Raw genomic sequence first — 19,362 nt, 5'->3', positions numbered from 1 at the left:
AAAGATTCATGGAGGGGTGTGGTGAGCCGCTCAGGTTTCCTGGCACAAGTAGCACCACACCCACGGGTCTCGGGACCACCCTGCGAGGGCAGGGAATGCATAAGGGCGGGAAACATGAGGTTGCTCAAGATCCTGACTGGCAGTGCCCACCTGATGAGCCTGTGTTCTGACAAGGCTGGGAGGCTCCCGACAGACTGTTTCGCTGGGTCTGCTGCGTAACGAGCTGTCTTGGGAGGCGGTGTCACCTGGGCTCAGTCTTCCCTCCCGGAGCCCACACCCGCCCGCCTGGTTCCAGAGGGGCAGACTCACACAGAGGACGCACCGTACTGCCACGCTCACTGTATAAACTTAGCTAACAGCCAGGACTGCAGCTGACTGTGAGTCAATTCCAAAGGTTTTTGTTTCAAACAAGCAAGAGACCACAGAAATTACTACAGGTTACTTTTCAGAAGAAAAGAATTAGTAAAAACAAAAGAACACGGAAAGATTCCATAACAGCCAACAGTACTCAATGTGGGGTGGTTCCACATTTCTGATGTGGAAGCAGGGTTGCCCCATTCCCTTCCTTTAGTCCTGGTCAGGAAAACTCCACGTATGTACCTTAAGGAATACAGGGCGCTCCAGTGATAAAGCACGACCTCACTTTCCAAATGCCACCAGGCTATGTGGCTCTGAGTCCCCATGGCGGGAGGGGCACGGCAGAGGCCAAGGGCTACCTGGTGCCGGTGGAGCAATTTTCCTTCCCTCGCTGAAGAATCTCAGCAGCCGATTTAACTCCCTTCCATTCCGTGGAACCCGCATGTCACTGACTGTGAAGGACCCAACCACGACCCCGTTTCCCCCCATGCACTGTCCCCAGCGCAGAGCTGCCTACATAGGCCCCTAGGGCACTGAGACACATGTCCATGTCATGTTAACTAAGAGGAGTGTGCCTGCTCGGGCGACGCATGTGATGCGGACTTTTGGGGAGCAGTCTACCTGAAATCATTACAACAGCACACCCCACAGAGGAAGCTGTGGACTGTGCTCAAGCTGGAGGCCAGGCCTGAAGGGCGCCCTGGGGCTGACATTCGCAAGAGAAGCCCCGTTCATTCATCTGTCCCAGGAGGACGTCCTGTTTATTCCAGTTACTGCCGAGGCCACAGCATGAGCCACCCCACAAAGGCACGTGGGTGTCCGTAGACGAGCAGCACACCCCACAGTTGAGCTGCAACACTTGCAAATAATTTACTTTTGAAAAGCCCAAGATTTTCTTCCCAACAATGGCATTCTCCGTCACTTAAATTGCAATAAGCTTTCTGAAGTGATGAAAACGTGCACAGAGTTACTGTGAGCATCCAGGGACTGACCTACTGGTGTTGGGAGCCCAGAATGTGGATTCCAACAGGAGAAAGTGATGTAAGCTTGGCTGTGCTGACAGGTTGTCATCATTCTGACAAGCTGACCCAGGAACACAAGACAAGGAGGTGTTTGCTCCATCCCCAGAACCAGCAGTTTCCAGGGAGTTCCTGCCATGAGCCCCAGGCGGTCAGGGGATTAGGAGGGTTTCAGTGACAATGTGAGAAGGTGCGGGGTTCCTCAGGGAAAGGTTTACAGAAATTCAGTTAATTCAACGAATGCTTGCTAGACAGTCTGTGCTGGCCTGGGCGGCTCAGTCACAGCATGTCATCACTGCCAAGGAGAGCAAACACAGACACACGTGGATTAAAGAAAACGGCATCAGGTTCCCATGCCAGCCTGCTTCCTTCTGTATCCTCACCACTGGCACCAACCAATCCGCTGCAATCGCTGGCACAACAGCATCACCTATTAACACCCCAACATACTGTGCTGTCTTTGGGTCCTCTGAACTGAACAGGTAAGGACGCAGGACGAGCACATGTCTAGCAGAGTGTGAGACAGGCAAGAGCTGCGGGGTGAACGCGCCTGGTCCGTACACTTCCTGCCCAAGGAGTGCCCGGCTGGTCTTTCCACACAAACGACAGACCCAGCACCTGAGCTGCTGATGTCCATTCAGACTGCAAGGCTGTCCTGGTGTCGCTGTTCTGCATATGCACTAGCGTCAGCTAGGGAGGCGCACGGAGCGGTTCCCAGTGCGTGCTACAGCTGGCAGAGGGAGACGGCTGGCCTTGTCATCTCCCCACGGCATTCCTGAGGACCTACTATGTGCTAGACTGGCCACCATGGTATGATAACCTGTCTTCCAGAAGCTTACCAGCTAGCAGAGCCAGACTCAGCTCCCATTACAGGCAAACACTGAAAACAAGCCAGCAGTCAGCCTATCACATATTTACTGACGCTTGCTGGGGGCTGTAGGTGTGCTGAGAAGCCAACGCATTGGCCGTGGTGCCGATGTGGTAAGCACTGCCTCCCCCAGTGTGCTCTGACAGCACCGGAGCGCCCCAGCCGCAGGCAGACAGGTGATGGGGGAAGTTGAGCACAATATGGGACAAAGTGCTTTCAGCTGTGACTGTGTTAAGGTTTGGCCTCATTAGCAGAGTCAGGAGTTTAGAAGAAACATAATCTGTTTAAACTGCCAGGGCAGCAGCCTTCTGGCGTGTTCACCGGCCCTCATAAGGTCCTTGGTTTTGTTGCAAATAGCAAAACATAAGTACCCCTAAACCTAGACAATGGATTAGAAATAACTGCTCTGAACACTACTGACCTCCAATCACAGCAGAGATGATTCACTCTGCTTGTTTGACTGGTTTCTGTCTACCAGCCCCACGATGAATCTGGGATATTTCACTGCTGCTTTAAATATTTAACTTTGCCTATAATGCAAATGCAAAATTAAACAAGCAAAGTGGAACGAAATGAAACACACACACACACACACACCCCTCCTAAACTTCAAAAGCCCAGATTCACTGTATTTCATATTTTCTGTGGTAGATTTCACAGGCACAGGAGAAGGGACTGTGTCCTTCACACCAAACACGCAGCGTAACAGACACCAGACTGGTGACTCTTCCTTCAGTTATGCCTGCTGACAGTCTGTGGTCTTGCCCAACACAGCCAACGTGCTTTCAACCACTGAACGACACTTCTCTATTATAGAAAAACAAAGCAAGTTTTACCAATGTTTGAACAAATGATGTCTAAAATAAAAGGATCATTTGTTTCTCTAGCTCTGCCAAGCTCCATAGCAGGCTGCCCAACCTGCAAATAATTTATTCTGTAAGAAATGTCACTAAGTAATGACAAGGACTCACAGGTCAAATGGATTTACATTATATAATTTAAATGTCATTCCAGGAAGACCTGATGGCATTTGGAACAAATGTCCTCATTTATTTCTGAAGCTGTAAGTTTCAGCAAGCTAATGACTGTTGAACTAATGGGTAAACTGAACATTATGAGGCGTGAACATTTGCTTTCTCTACACTTCAGACTTACGGAATTATGCAAACACTACAAAATGATTCATTAAATGTAAAAGAGGCTATAGGCATTTAAGGTCTGAACTTCAGCTACACCATATTTAAAATATAGAGCAGTTCTTTCTGCTTTGATGAAATGCAAGGCAACTTTGTCCCACTGAGAAAGACTGCACCAGCAGGCTTCATCCCTGTGTCTGGTGAAAATCTCCTAAGGCCAATTAGAATGTCACACCTCAAAATATTCAAATCTACAGGTCGACCTTAATTGCAGTGTCAGAAAAGAATTTCAGGAACCAAAAATGAAACGCTGTGACATCTAGCCTTACTGAAGTAATGTGCTTTCTAGTCAGACAGAAAACCTATAAATGTACCACCTGGGTTTTGCTGAAAGCGGTACCAGAAAGTACAAAAAAAAAAAACCCAAACCAGCACAGGTTTTTAATCTTTGTATCCAGGATACATTATCAGGAAAAAGGGGTCAACAGGAACACATGCCTTTCAATCCGCTGGAAGACAAGGCCACCAGGTGGACACACGGGCCAGGCGTGGGGGGCACGGGCCAGGTGTGGGGGGCACGGGCAAGCTGATCGCCTGGGTCTCGGAGGGAAGACTCTGGGACCTGACTGCAACAAAATGTCCTTGCAGATTAACGAGAAATTTAATCCTGAAGTAGTCTTGGTCTTATACTTAAATTTAAGCCTCTACTCCTCTAAGGAACTAAAGACAGAAAAGCATAAACATTTTCTCTTACTAAAAATTAGGACTCTAAAAATGTTTTCCACTAAAACCTGTTAAGTCTCTACAAATCTTACAATGGAGTCACCAGTAAGATTGTGGAAGAATGAAGACAGTCGTGCTGAGATGAGGTCCAACCCCAGTGATACTGGCAGTTACAACGGATTGCCACTTTATACGTACACAGTTGGTGCTCAGTAAGTGTCTGTTAAACGGTGTTAGTGTCATACAACTTCACAATGAGATAAGCATGCAAAGCTTTGTGTACTAAGGCTTTGTTTCCACTGAAAGACAATCCCTTTGGTATCACCCTCATATTAATAAGTGTTATCCTACAGTGAAGCCCTGTATTTCCCCTTGATCTGTTTAGTCTATAAAAGGCCATCACTGAGCCCTTCAGAAAGAAAATCACTAAACCCCCGCTGAGGCGATGAACCTTTCAATCTAGCCTCAGTGAACACCTGGAAAGACCGGGTCCCCAAATGGAAGCCCTGTGTCCCTGGAGAAAAGGTGACGCCTACATCCTCAGCATCACATACACGAAGTAGACACTGGGGGGTGAGGGTAAGCTTCCTCTCCACACTTGACATAGAAGCTGCCCTGTGCCAGTACGGAGTGTCACTTTTGGTCCTGCTTCTCATCCTGACTCATCCTGGAGCACACTTCACCCTGTAATGAGAGCTGCATCCCCACCCCAGTAGATGCTGCCGTGACTGTCATGACAAAGGACTGGCTGTTGGGAACAAGCAGACAGGATGGGGGAAGGTGGCACCCGTCACTGACAGCGCTGGTCCCCACACACAGTTTCAAGCAGATGTTCAGATACAATCTGTGGGCGCTGAGCCCACTACCTTCCCTCCGACGAAGCTCAGACCTTCTGACTGCAGACACTGAGGTTGGTCGCCATGTTCCATGCTTCAGAAGACACCAGAGGGTTCTGAGAATGTTCAGCACATTCACTGTGTTTTGGGATTGAAGCCAACAAACCAGAACTGACTTAAATGGCAACAAAAAACCGGCTTCGTGCTCACACAGACCCTGTCTGGGTGCACGGCGTCAGCCTCACTTGAGCTTATTTCACAAACATGCCTAGCAGCTATTTTTGCAAAAACAGTAATTTAGATTTGAAGAACTTTAAAGGAAAACAGGCAAGATTAGATCACAAGGGAAAGATTTTTTGGGAACAATACAAATCCTTCAGTTGCTGAGAATTAAAAAAGAAGTAAAAAGAGGACGTCTACACACAGGGAGAGGGGCTGTTAGTGAGAGAATGCAAGGAACAGACACGTCCCCAAATGAAGAAATGCCAGACTAACAGACCGACTTCCTCACCCTGGGAATAATCTCTTGTCCACGATTTTTCAGAACCAGAAACATTACTTTACATACTTTTCTGTGAGGAAAAGCATGACAGTAAAGGCACTACAAGAAGTACACTCAGTCTGACAAAGCCCTAAACCACCTAGGCTCTGCTGGAATAGACTTTTAGTGATGTATAATTAATTCCTAAAAGACTGGGGAGTGGAGGCGGGATGTTTAGAATGCTAATCCAGGTAGGTGCTGGAGACTCTTCACCTTCAGGATTCTAACAGGGCTGGTGCCTTGCTCCATTCACATCCACAGCGCGATTTTAACCACAGAGAATGCCAGCCTCACCTCAGATGCATGTGTTAGAAATCTCTAGTTGGTCCTCTTTTCCCATACACGATAAATACTTACTAAATAATAAGAGGTACTTACTCTTTAACTGTCTGCCAAGATTTAAAGTGAAATACATAAAGAGTGCTTAGCATTCTCAGTACTGGAAATGTATGAAAAATTGTATCACTGCAGGTAGTCAAAGCCAGTCCAACAGTGGGACCAAAGCCACATAGATACTTTAGATGTGAATCTCTGTAACATTCATGGGTTGCACTCAAGAGACCTAACCCATTATTACAGTGATCATCTCTTAACACTGGGTGGTGCTGACCTGACCCCGGAGGTGCTGACCTGACCCCGGAGGTGCTGACCTGACCTGGGTGGTGCTGACCTGACCTGGGTGGTGCTGACGTGACCCCGGTGGTGCTGACCTGACCCCGGTGGTGCTGACCTGACCCCGGGTGGTGCTGACCTGACCCGGGTGGTGCTGACCTGACCCGAGTGGTGCTGACCTGACCCCAGAGGTGCTGACCTGACCCGAGTGGTGCTGACCTGACCCCGGTGGTGCTGACCTGACCCGGGTGGTGCTGACCTGACCCGAGTGGTGCTGACCTGACCCCAGAGGTGCTGACCTGACCCCGGAGGTGCTGACCTGACCTGGGTGGTGCTGACCTGACCCCGGGTGGTGCTGACCTGACCCCAGTGGTGCTGACCTGACCCCGGTGGTGCTGACCTGACCCGGGTGGTGCTGACCTGACCCCGGGTGGTGCTGACCTGACCCCGGGTGGTGCTGACCTGACCCCGGGTGGTGCTGACCTGACCCCGGGTGGTGCTGACCTGACCCCGGGTGGTGCTGACCTGACCCGGGTGGTGCTGACCTGACCCCGGTGGTGCTGACGTGACCCGGGTGGTGCTGACCTGACCCCGGTGGTGCTGACCTGACCCGGGTGGTGCTGACCTGACCCCGGTGGTGCTGACCTGACCCCGGTGGTGCTGACCTGACACCAGGTGGTGCTGACCTGACCCCGGGTGGTGCTGACCTGACCCGGGTGGTGCTGACCTGACCCCGGGTAGTGCTGACCTGACCCGGGTGGTGCTGACCTGACCTGCGTGGTAAACAGTGGTCATGAGCAGGTGCCAATATGTCCCTAAAATTCTAAACGACAGCAATGATATCACAGTGCTTTCAGAATGTGTCATACCAGGTTTGCAACATCGATTTATGTGTGAATAATCATAGTGCTGGTTTTGGGTTATAAAGTAGGGAAATAGTAGTAGCACAGGGCGTGAGAATGCTGCTGTGGACAGAAGTTTATTTTTGCTGGTGGGATGCAGGTGTCATTAACGAAGCTTTGAAACATGAGTTTCATTCTCAGCTGAATGCTGAGGCAAAGCAACAAAGTGAAGGTGGAAATAACTAACGTAATGCTGAAAGCATTAAGATGTTCAAGAGAAAAGGTTCTAGTTTGTGTTTTCAACATTCTCTAGGCCTGGGTGAGGACAACGTGATTGGTTAAAATGAAAATCTGCACTGAGCTAGGATTACTCCAATGAACTGTACTTACAGTGTACTTAAATGACTAACAAGAATACTTTCATGTGTCAGCATTAATACAAATATGAATGGTATTAAAATGAAAGCAGTGATAAAGATATAATTGGCAGAATATAGACCTTCATTTCCACGGTGTCAGTGGTTTGAAATGCCTCCTCCCACCCTGTCTCCCTCTCCATGTGTGTGTTTCTCCTTCTTTATGGGATTGTGGTTTGAGAGAATGTTTCTTGAATGGAAAGAAATTATTTCTAAACAGAGTCTTAAAGAAAAATTTGAAAACAAACATATCTTCACAATTAGATTCAGCAAAAAGCAAAAAAACAAAAAAACCAAAGGAGGTCTACAGTAACACTTCAAAGCTTTAAAGGGAAAAACAAAATCCTCTTACTTAATCCAGTTCATCAGCTCCACTGTATCTGGGTCATGGAATTCTCTCAACTCGGAGAGCTCAGCCATCACTTCTGGCCAGAACTGAAATTAAAAACAAAAACAAAACAAAACCAAAATCCACCCCCATACCCACAGCTATCACTAAGATTAAAATGCAAAAGGAGAAACCATGCAGAACTCCAGAACTTGTGAACTAGGCACACCCGGCAACTGGAATGTCAGAACCACCTGGCCTTGCCCCTCAGCCTCCTGGGACATGAGTGAGCTCAAGTCTCAGGGAAGTTACCAAAGTTACTTTGAGCTGAAGCTAATTTTTAAGATGAACTTTAGTTTTACTCAATAAAAACACCTTTGGATGTATGGTTAGTGTCTAATGAGACATTCATTTGGAGATGACAGCCATAGCGACTATGAGCAACTTGACAGCACACTAGGGAAGTGTCACTGAGGCGCCCGGTGTGCCTTCCTGCCCAGTGCGCCCTTAGGAGGCAGCACCATGCTTGAGCGCAGAGAGCTCTGGAACTTAGCATCTCACCCTCACAGACCCAGGGAGACGGCATCACCTCTATCATGAGGCATCTCCCTTCTGCTAGTCTGCAGACCTCAGCTCACAAGAACCAGACATGACCAGGTCACAACATGGCAAAGCAACAACCTGAAACCTGACCCCAAATCCAGCCCCTTTTTGTTTTTTGTCCTAAAAATCTGTACAAATAGTTTCACCTATACTAACATAATTACAGGTACGACGGGAGAGAAGAATATTTGAAGGTAGGACTGTCCAGGGAAATCTGGTACATGTCAATATTGTATTTACGGCCCTGGGGCCTGCAACTCAGCTTGAGTCCTTAAGATTCTTGTGTGCAATGTAAAAATTACTGAGTCCATCGCTTTCCTAATAGAACGTGTCTGTCTGTCTAATTCAACAACTAATTAAACATAATTGTTTTATCGAATGACAATTGACTAAAAAGACCTGAGCATTTCCACACATCTAAGGTGAACCCCAGGAGTCACTTCCAGTGTGGGAATGGAAGGCCAGGGACAATGGACCCATGCTTCACTGGCCCTGGAACGGCAGTTGTTTTGTTTAACAACTGTCAACTAGAACCAAGGTGGCACAGGACTGGCCTGTGGCTGTTTTAGCCCCATCACTTTCTTATCTTGTCATCTCATCTTTGGCCATTTTTACTGCTCACTCACATCTTGTCTGGGGGTGGAGATGGAAAGTCAAGTGTCAGCATCACTAGTTCTAAGTCCCAGAAGAGATGTAATAAAAGCTACTGATCAAATGATAGCTTGTATGTTTCAATTATCCATTATTTCTATTAATTTTTTTGGAAACAATTATTTTTATTAGTTTCAAATGTATTTCTATTCATTTTGATAATCAATAGAAACATCTTTAATGATATGTTCTAGCTCTTTTGGTATAAAACATAGTTTTACATCTGTGCATTCAATGGGTATTAGATATTCTAGTTTGAAAGCTGCTGTTGTTAATTCTGAAAATGTTACAATTTAGTAACAGTCTTGTGGTGAACTCCTAAAACAATGTGAAAGTAAGTGTTGGATTAACTAAATGTTGTTCCTAAATGATCAACAAGAGTGTACATGAGATTTCAGCAACCCACATAATTTAATCAACAGGAGGGTCCCAATACCATCAACTCCTGATTTTAGAGCGCACACTAGTAAATGTTTTTCCCTGTTACACAGGGTTACCCTGGAGAGTCATACAGCGAACTTGGAATTATGAACAAGAAATTCAGAAGTCCTCATTACAGCTGCTATGTAAAACTCAAACCAGGCTTTGAAATACGAGTCCCTATGACTCACAGGGGAATCTGCTCCACAGTGGGAAACCGGATTCTGTTTTGGGGTAACCACCAATATATGTAACACCTTTATTTTCTGTATGATTTTATATCATGCAAGTGTTGAGAAGCTGAAAGAGCCAAACTACTTTACGCAGTGGTTTCTCCTCAGTCCAATACTGAGAGAAGCCGGGCCAGAGGTCTTTGGCAGGTTCTTTCCAATCCTGTCTCTCACTCAGGGAATATCTGCAAAGACTGCCTGGGCATGGTGGCTTTTCAGTGCTGTCACTGGTTCTTCTATAGCAGTGGTTCTCAAGGGGGGTAAGAGGAGGGATTTGCCCCAGCCTGGGGGATGTTTGGCAATGTCTAGAGACATTTCTGATGGTCACGGCTGAAGGGAGGTGCTCCTGGCATCAGGTGGGTAGAGGCGGGCATGCTGCTAAGACCCCCTAGTGCACAGGTCACCCCATGACCAGCGCTGTCCAGGACAGCTGGGCAGAGCAGTTTCTGAACCCCAGTCCTGAGCTTTGGGTTCAGGTCTGGGTGGGACCCAGACATCTGTTTCCAGCAGTTCCCAGGTGACACTGTGGCTGCTAGCGGGGACCACACGCTGAGAGCAACGGCTCCAGAGTGCAGTTTATTTCATCTCCTATGTCCTTCCGCAGTTTTATCAACAACTTAAGTCCCCACATAACTTAAAAAAAAAAAATTAAAAATCAATAAAATTTCAAAGAACTCAGCCTCTACACACAGACAGTGGGTGGGCGACTGATGTGGTGTGTGGACACTGTCAGAGGTGCGACAGGAACGGTGAGCTTTTCCTCCAGGAGTGGGTAACAAGGAGCGAAGCAAGTTACCTCATGATTAAAACTACACTCTGTTTAATCCTCAGTTGTGGCTGTTCAGATGTTTTTAAGAAGCTTTGTTTATTTATATTAGAGTAATAAAATTTCCAGAGACAGGGTGGTAGAAACCATCTGTTTCTGTATTTTCTGGTTTCTGGAGTTAAGAGTGCCCTGCCTATAACGGTAAATGTTTTGTCAGACAGGAACATGACAGAACCTAACTCTTTGAAACATTTGTGATGATCTAACTTTTTTTGTTTTTTAGCTTGAACTCTTTGCTTCAAACAAGATCTTTCATGAAAACATAAGCAAATGAACCCAAAAGTTGAGCTTCTATAGCCAATCCTCTCTGTGGATGAGTCCCCATCTCCGCCTTAGACACCCTCCTAAGTCAGGAGCTGACTTAAGTCAGGGCATAGTAGAGTCTGAAATCCATTGTTTTAACTTAAAATTTGAAGAAAAGCATCTCAACTTACAAAATACATCAGCTTTTTAAAATAGAGAGGCTGAGAGCTACCTGCCCAAGTGACAGTTCAAGTCTCTAAATATCAAAGATATGACAAAAGAGTCACAAAGTAGTTGACCTAATGACTTGAGTCTCTTAATGGGGGTTCTCAGAATTGAAGCACAGTTAATGTTATTTCTGAAATTAGTCGACTGAGAATATGAAGAATTTCACGGTTTCCTATTGAAACTGAGTGACAGATAACAAGGCTCATCTCAGACTGCATTTCTTTACATGCCCTCGTCCCCAGGTGGCTGTGATCATCTAATAAACGTGTAGGCTACAGCAACCTTACTCTACATAAGGCAGGAAAAGGGGGGAAATCACTTTTCTACTTTATTCACCTCAAAATAGGTCTGAAAACATCTTTATTTTCAGAATTTGCATCAGCTGCCTAGTAAGCCAAACCCAAAATTAATTAGAACGATTAAACTGTAGTCGTTTTGCTATGTTTTTACTTCATAAATACCATTTAGGAAACAGACCAGGCTTGCTATTAAAGCCAGTTGCCATAAGCAGCTAAGGAGATATTTACATCCTCCGCAGACCACTCTATTTGCCAATCATCAGGGCAAGCATTCCACTACAGAGTCGAGACGAGAACAAGGAAACTGTCTTACCTTGTAAGACACGTAGAGCAGTGTTAGTATCGGCACTGAGTACCGCATCGCACACATCTACACAAGGAGGAAATGTAATGGGTCATGAGTCTCCGACATGCAGAGCAACCAAGTCAACGTACGGGGCGCCGTCTCACGAGACGCTTGCAGTGTCACCGTGCTGCCACCTCGGGCGCCTACAGGGCAGCACAGCCCCGCCCCGAGCTGCACGGACAGGCTACGGACCATTACCATACACTTACTAGCAACTATCTGTAGGACGACACATTACAATTACAATAGTGACAACTCCAGATGATGGCACTGATGTTTGCTAATTTTTCTTTTTGTGCTTTTCAGTATTTCTAAATTTTGTATAAGGAGCACGTCTAACTATGGTCTAGAAAAAGAGAAATGATTTAAAAACTAAAATTAAAAATTAAAATTAAAAAATAATTCCTTATAAAATCATAATGTATCAATTATGTATTTTTAGCTTCAAATTTCAGTATCCATTTTATCAGACTGATGTAAGGGCAACTGAGAGAAATACTAAGTCATAAAAATGAAACGGAAAAAGGGACAGCACTGACCCTATTTGGGTTATAAAGACGGATCGCCTTCAGAAGTAACTCCCACGTTTCAGGGCTGCATAAGCCGAAAGATGCAAACACACACATGTGTGACGTCCAGAGGTACTTCATTCTGTAAGGACAGAGGAGAAGGTCAAATGTTACTGAGAGTCTTGGAAACACCTGCCAAAGGTTAGCTCTTAACTTCATTGCCTCCTGAGAATTATCACATAAATAAAAACAGAGAACTGGTGGTCATTAGGAAAAAACTGCTTATAAATGAGATTTTGTCCTGGAAGAGGGCAGTAGACAAGGGAACCATCATCATGGGCCCCATACTCATTAATGAGGGTGACTGTCCGTTTCCAAGTTCTGTTGCTAAAGTATGTCATCAGTGAGTGGCTGAATAAAACTGTCAGTCAGACAGACAAAAATACCTCATTGTGCTCAACGCCAAGAGCCCAAACAAAACGCTGTGCATGAAGTTGTAGGCAGTCGCTGGTCTCAGGCTGGCCGCGCCCTTTCCCACGCTGCCCACGGACTGCCGGCGTGTAGAATCACTGGACAAAATCACACACAGACAAAATGAAAGCTGGATACATAATTTTAGTTAAATCTTTTCTAAAGAAGATGATACAAGACACTTATGCTTTTGTATATTTAGAAACGTTATTTCCCTACGATAAAATGAACCACCACTGATCATTTTAATTTATGAGGCTAAAAGTGTCATAATATAAATGCACTAATAATTACAATAACTAAAATTTAACTAATTTCATTTCAATTTAAGTAAAAATTTAAAGTGCTTCAATCCTTTAAATGATAAGAGAATAGCAAAAAAAATCCTTGTGAGATCACTTAAGAAATCTTGACAGATGTTTTACAAGTTACCAGTAGTTTTCAAGTTTTTACAAATAAGTAAAAATGTATCCATAAACTTGGGATTAAGTTCCTTTGTGAAGGAATGATCACATTTTAACCTTCCAATACTCATGTGTATGTCTAACAGATGCCTCTTTATCAAGTGTGGCTACCTAAAATGATGACACCCATAACATAGTGATTCCTTAATGCCATCGAACACCCAGCTCACATTCTCTTTTCCATTTTCTGCAGTTGCTTTTCTCAGGTCTCTCCTTGATCAGGACCCAGATCTTTCACACCCCATTTCATCAATGTCTCTATAGATTATCTCTCAATCAACAAAAGTACCACCCCTATCCCAGGTCTTTATGGGTTAAGGAAAATGGTCCGTTTGCCCTATATCCGTTCCCATCTTCTGGGTTGGCTGGTTGTGCCCCTGTGGTGGTTAATACACTTCTCTATTTCCACGTTTATTACAAATGTGTAGTTAGACCCGGGGTTAATTATTAGCGTCAAGTTCATCATTTGGCAGGAAGGCGTCACATCACGTGCTCTGCATGCTGTCTGGCTGTCCCCACTTCAGGGATGTGGAGATGGATGAGTGGGTTTGGATGCTGCAGCGAGTTGTCAGGTGGAAGAGCAAACAACATTGAGGGCTGCCAGTTTAAGATGAAAATAACGCTTTCGGCAAGGCCCCACCTAGCCCTGGTGCGTGATGCTTCTGTGGAATGGGGGAAGTATGATCTCCTGGAAATCCTCTTTACCAGTCTAGATTCCTAAGGAAATTAAAATGGTTCTCTGAGGTGATTTTCACCACCAGTAATAATCTCCACTTAAAGGGAATCGATTACAGCCTAACTCTGGCTTCTGCGTCCACACCAGGCGGTGACTCTGGCAAGGGGAGTGTGTTCTGGAACCCGTGCTGCAGCCCTGCCAACTGGTCCCGTGAGTGGGGCGACATGCCCTTCACTCCTGCTCTGCACACTAACGCAGGAGTGTGGTGTGAACACACTAAGACCATCCTTCCCAGCACTAACGGGGCAAAACGTTTTTAAGTACTGGGCACTGGTGAAACACCCTCCAGTTGCTTCAAAGCTAATTCATACGGTAATTCCTAAATGACTTTCCTAGTGCACAAGTCCTACCACCCTAGCTGGTAGGTGAGGACGTGCGCTCTAAGCTCTTGGTCTGTAAGCGTAACCAGATCGGCTTGCGGGAGCAGCTCGGGTCTCGCTCCCCACAGAGCCCTGTGCCAGGCCAGGTCCTGTGCACACTGAGTGTGTCTGGACTATTCAGTGATACTGTCTAGAATCATCTCCACCTTTCCTTACAGGGCTAAGTTTTACCTTGGGCTAGATATAAAAAGAACACTTCTGATCGATGCTAAAATAGTTTAGTCAGTGCAGTATCTGCATGGTTCCATGTCACTTCATTCTCAATAATCACAAGGCCCTCTCTGGACAGCTTTCCCCACCCCGGCCCCTCGTGGTGTGGATCTCAGTTCACCAGCACCTCAAGTGGCAAGGCACCCACATCGAGAAAGGGCTTCCTTCTGAGCTTCAGGAAGGTTCCACAAATGACAATAGCTTTAACTTCTTACCCTTAACTTCCTTTCCACTTAACAAGGACAATAAATGCAAAAAATGCCACCAGCGTGTCAGGCAGGCATTCTGCAAATTTTCAGTCTTTACACCTCGTCCTTTACTCTCAGTAGATCAGTAGGCACGCTAAGTTTAAAAAAGCTGTCAATTCTTTCTTAAGGATTTCAGGAGATGCTAATAATTATGGTCCACTCGGACTTTAGAAGCCTTTAAACAAGATGCAATAGAACAAACAAGAGCTAACTCTTGACAATTCATGAGAAATAAGAACGGCAGCTAGAGGCAGAAAGGAAAAAAACACACGCACCTACCAACAGGAACAAAATAGAGGCCGAGTCAACAACAACAATAATGACAACAGTGCCAGCTACTGACAGTTGAAATCTACAGAATACTTGTAAAGTCTGTTTTGAGCCCTTCATGTCTCTTTAATACACTTATTTTTCACAAACCTGCAGATAAGCAGTCTCAACATCCCCTGTACAGGCACGGAAATGGAAAGGCTGTGCATGGGGCTAGAGGACACGTGGTTCCCAAGTGTGCAGGCCAGGACTGATGCCCAGACCCATGGGCGTGGCACCCACTCCCTTCTGTGGCCTCCTGACGACTCCACAGCTACTGAGAGTGCAGGCCCCTTGCACTGGCCGTGTCCCCTGAAGCTGAGCAGTACTACTCTTTTCTGCGCCTGGCATTTTGCATTTCAGCTCAGCAGAGACCGATCTCTGAGACACACTGTACCTGAGGTTGTGGATGGCACCAGCCAGCGCTGCGGTTCCCGTGACGCACAGGACAAACAGGTAAGCAGAGAAGAGCAGAGTGTCGGAAAGCCTCTCAAACGTGTTCAGAGGCAGGAGGCCAAACGCTTCTTCACACAGATACAGATTAGCATCAAAATCTCTAGAGAACAAAAGGAAAGCCAAAGTCAAGTATGAAATTCAATACAAGACAAGTAAATGAGTCATTCCCTCAAAAGGGGCCTGAGGTTAACAGCTGAAGGCACAATGATAACTTAAGTTTTAAAGTCCCTGTTGATTTAATATGAACAAGCAACGCAGATTTTATTTTTTTAAGAAAACATAAAAGCATAGATTTTAAATTCAGTCATACCTTGTTGCTCCAAACCCAAACTTGGCTTTCAGGAATTTAAATATGTGCTCGTCTGACTTCAGGTTCAGGGTTTTCTGTGGAGAGGGAACAGAGGAAAGGGGCCATTAGCGCCGCCGTGCATACTTTCCTGGTACTTCCCCTGAGCACACAGACTCAGTGTCCAGTTTCACAGGACTGTGAGTGTGTGAGTGTGCATGTGAGTGTGCAAAACCAGTACATGTTCACAATGGTTCTCAGTACAGGAATTCGAAAGCCGGGACTTTCCAGTTGCCCCTATTCCTTTTTCTGAGCAGAACTATTTTTTTCTAACAGAATCTTGTGTCTAAGTTCAATACATCTTTGGCTTCAGGGAGAGGGAGATGGCTGGAGCCTGCTTAGCACCAGTTTTTAGCTCCGAAAACCAACACTGGGGGACCTGAAACCTGGAGAAGGAGCACTATGCTCAGGCCTGCTCGGCTCTGGGTTCTGCCAGCAGATATGGCTGCTGTGAGCTGGACACACACGTCAGCACCCAGGGGTCACCCTGAAGGGCGAACGGACAAATGCCAGTGTTTTCCAGTAGTGGTTAAGGTTTTAATTCACAGAATTGTATTTTTGATTCATGGCTCACAACAACCTGCATTAACACAAATGGGGAAGAAATTGTATCAGAAGAAAAATGAAGATATGAACAAAAATAAGATGAATCCAGAACCGAGGTTAGGACAGGAAATACATTCGCTAGAGAAGAGCCACAAACCTGGGTTCACACATTCCAGCACAGAAGCAAGAAGGACATACAAGCATTCCCGGTACTTATGGGGTCACAGGTAAAAAGAAAGCAGTTGCTCAGGGGAGAGCCTGACAGTCCTAGAACTGAGAGTCAGGGGAGGTTTTCCCCATGGGCACCGGACAAAGAGCAAGGAGTCCCACGACAGTTTTTCCTAATCCCTGCCACTGTGGACCACTGGCAAAACATAAGAGCAATTCAACGGATACTCTTCTTTGGGGAGTCAGGATAGTGGTCCAGGCATGCAGCCCCTTCTTGTGCGTGGGCCAGGTGCAGACCCCGCACACCCAGAGTAGGGAGACGGGTGCACTCGTTTCTAGCCAGGCTTTCAGAAACGCTGACTGTTCTGCCCATAGAAGGTTGTGACAAGCACCGAACCGTGTGGGGCTTAAGAACCTAGTAATAAGGACCTGGGGTGGAGGGTTTAATGCGGCTGGTTGAATCTTTGACTGCCAAGGGAGGGACGGCCGCTCTCTTATGCAGAAGGAGTCTGCTCCGTACATGTACATCTGTGCGGTCCTGAGGCCGGCCTTCCAGAACGGGCAAAGCCATCGCAACAAATCCTGTGGTTCTCACAGGAAAGCCGGTTTATTTACTTATTACCTTATCCCACTAAAAGTCATATCTTTTCGTTAATACCATAGTGCAGAAAAGGGTCTCTAAAGGGTAGAATTTTTTAAATTTAGAGAAATACTTGTTTAATGCTTTAAGAGTTGAGCTTCTAAAAAATTTCATACCTCAAAAGGTGAGTTCAAGGTAGGACATGTTAAAGAGTGAACATAAATCAATGACTAAAATCAAGACAATCCTGTTACTGAAACAAAGTTAAAACAGCTTTTTTAAAGTAAAACTCGAAACTTTTTAGTAATGCTAAATTAAATGTCATTTTATTAACCTACCTTAATAATGTTGTTGAGAAAGAGCGTCAAACATAAAACCACAAATAAATGTAACAACAGTTTCCCAAGCCTATTAAGGAAGTTTCCAGTTTTCAGATTTTTCTGGAAATTAAAAGAGTTGAGTTTTACTTCTTAAATTGTAATATAACTTCATAAACATGTAAGAATTACTTAAGGATTAAAACATTGGATCATGCAACATGTAGGGAGAATACATGGAAAATATAACCTACTAATTTTCATGAGGTTACACTGTTTTAATATGTCTAATTTTCTAAAAGTAAATAAATCCTTTATTAAGAAGCTCCATAAAATGGGAAAATGTATCCTACTCTATTTTTCTAAGACTTTTGCAACCTGAATGTGGAGTCTGCCATTTAGAATGTCCTCAGCAAATATAATGAACAGATGTCATTTTGATCATTTGTCCATTAATTCACATATCACAGGCGCAGCTGTAACTCGATGAAATAAAAGACCTATCAGTATAAAAAGTTAATTGTGCTCTTTGATACATACAAGTTTTATTAACCTTCAGATAACTTTACAGATAATATCTAAAGAGTTCAAACATGAGTGGTGTTTATTTATAATTAAGGTTAAAATGACAAATGAGAACTAAAGTTTTTGAGAGTCAACTAAAAGCCTGTTTCTAATCCCTGCTGTGAACTAAGATTCTAATTCTCCAAGAAATAATAAATTTCAGAACAAAGGGATGGCACGTCCGAGAGCTTGAAAACAAATGCTATGCCATGCACTTCAAAAAAAGTAAATACTGCCCTTAGCGCTTTTTAGTGTGAACTTGGTCATACATTTTCCTTTGTATGTGGCATGAAAACAAGGTCCAACAAACCACACAATTGAAAAACAAGTACACTTTAAGGACAAAAACCATCCTACCTGAAGTCTCCTTGCAGTTAACACTGAAAGGTTAAAACTGATCAGCAGCGACCCGAGAATCATGGAATTAAGAAACTGAAGAGCGCAGACCAGGAGCAGACCTGCTATCTGGATGCCGTACAGCCACGATGCCTGCAACGCCAAGGGCAGACGCTGAGCAGGGGTGTCAGGGCCAGCACACCTCAAGTTACAGACACGCGGAAAACACATCCAGCTCCCACTAACACAACCTAAAAGGAGACTAAGTCATATGTACCGCTGTTTCCTTAACTTCTGATTACAGAACATTTAAAATTTTGTAACATGAAATAGGAAACGAACAGATCATGTGAAGAAGGGAACAATGATATAAATACATTCTGGAAACAGGCAAAAGCAGGTTGCAGCCTTCAATTGTCTGCCAAATCCTCTTAGTTACTGCTGACAGCCAACCCTCAGTATTTTATTGGGTTCCATTATTTCCTAGTTTTCCACACTTTAGGACTGTCTCACATATTGCTTTGTTTTATCTACGTGTGCACCTAACTTCCCATCAGATGGAAAACTCTGCTGGGGGCCTTTCCACCCCAGGTTCCCAGCAGGCACACAGTGCTGGCTCTGGCGTAAAACTCACCTATTTAAGGTGCACAATTCATGATGCCGAGTTTACTTAAGAGTCGTGCAAATATCACCGCTATTTAATTCTAAGATAGTCTCCTCACCCTCAAAGAAATCCCATGTCGATTACCCCTTAATTCTCTACCCTCCCCTAGGTCCCGTTCAACACGAGTCTACTCTGTTTCCATAGATTTGCATATTCTAGACGATTCAGACATGCTTGTGACTGGTTTTTATAAGCACAATGTTCACCCATGTGGTAGCGATTGCCAGTGCTTCTTTCTTTTTATTGTTGAATGACACGTCATTGTATGAACAGACGTCTTGTTTACCTGCTCATCCGCTGATGGGGGTTTGGGTGGCTTCCAATGTTTGGCTATTACAAATCATGCTGCTATGAAGACTCATGTACAGATTTTTAGAAAAAAAGGGAAAAAATATTTCATGTACAAATTCATGAAAATCCTTGCATTTGTTTTAGTTTTTCTTGGGTTTGTGCCTAGCAGTGAAATTGCTGGGTCACATGGCAACTCCACGTTTAACACTGGAGGAAATGCTAACTGTTCTAAAGTGGCCAAAC

General features: G+C 45.0%; 1 protein-coding gene across 7 annotated transcripts in view; it reads right to left on the bottom strand.

Moving 5' to 3' along the window:
- The window catches only part of DPY19L3 (dpy-19 like C-mannosyltransferase 3), a 40,327-nt gene that overhangs the window by 3,793 nt on the left and 17,172 nt on the right, over positions 1–19,362 (bottom strand). For 5 of the 7 annotated variants that reach the window (XM_019740514.2, XM_019740515.2, XM_019740513.2 and 2 more), the window contains 8 exons: positions 18,186–18,317; positions 17,286–17,387; positions 15,618–15,691; positions 15,249–15,407; positions 12,480–12,602; positions 12,064–12,175; positions 11,492–11,548; positions 7,703–7,785 (listed from right to left, as the gene is read on the bottom strand). In XM_019740514.2, coding sequence (XP_019596073.1) covers positions 7,703–7,785; positions 11,492–11,548; positions 12,064–12,175; positions 12,480–12,602; positions 15,249–15,407; positions 15,618–15,691; positions 17,286–17,387; positions 18,186–18,317 — 842 coding nt within the window. Of the gene's footprint in view, positions 1–3; positions 5,078–7,702; positions 7,786–11,491; positions 11,549–12,063; positions 12,176–12,479; positions 12,603–15,248; positions 15,408–15,617; positions 15,692–17,285; positions 17,388–18,185; positions 18,318–19,362 lie in introns of those variants that run through there. The other 2 variants (XM_074314991.1, XM_019740517.2) reach the window with 2 other exon arrangements.

This window comes from Rhinolophus sinicus, linkage group LG11 (genome assembly GCF_036562045.2).
Source record: "Rhinolophus sinicus isolate RSC01 linkage group LG11, ASM3656204v1, whole genome shotgun sequence".
NCBI classification, from domain to species: domain Eukaryota; kingdom Metazoa; phylum Chordata; class Mammalia; order Chiroptera; family Rhinolophidae; genus Rhinolophus; species Rhinolophus sinicus.
This window is presented reverse-complemented; position numbering and strand designations above follow the sequence as displayed.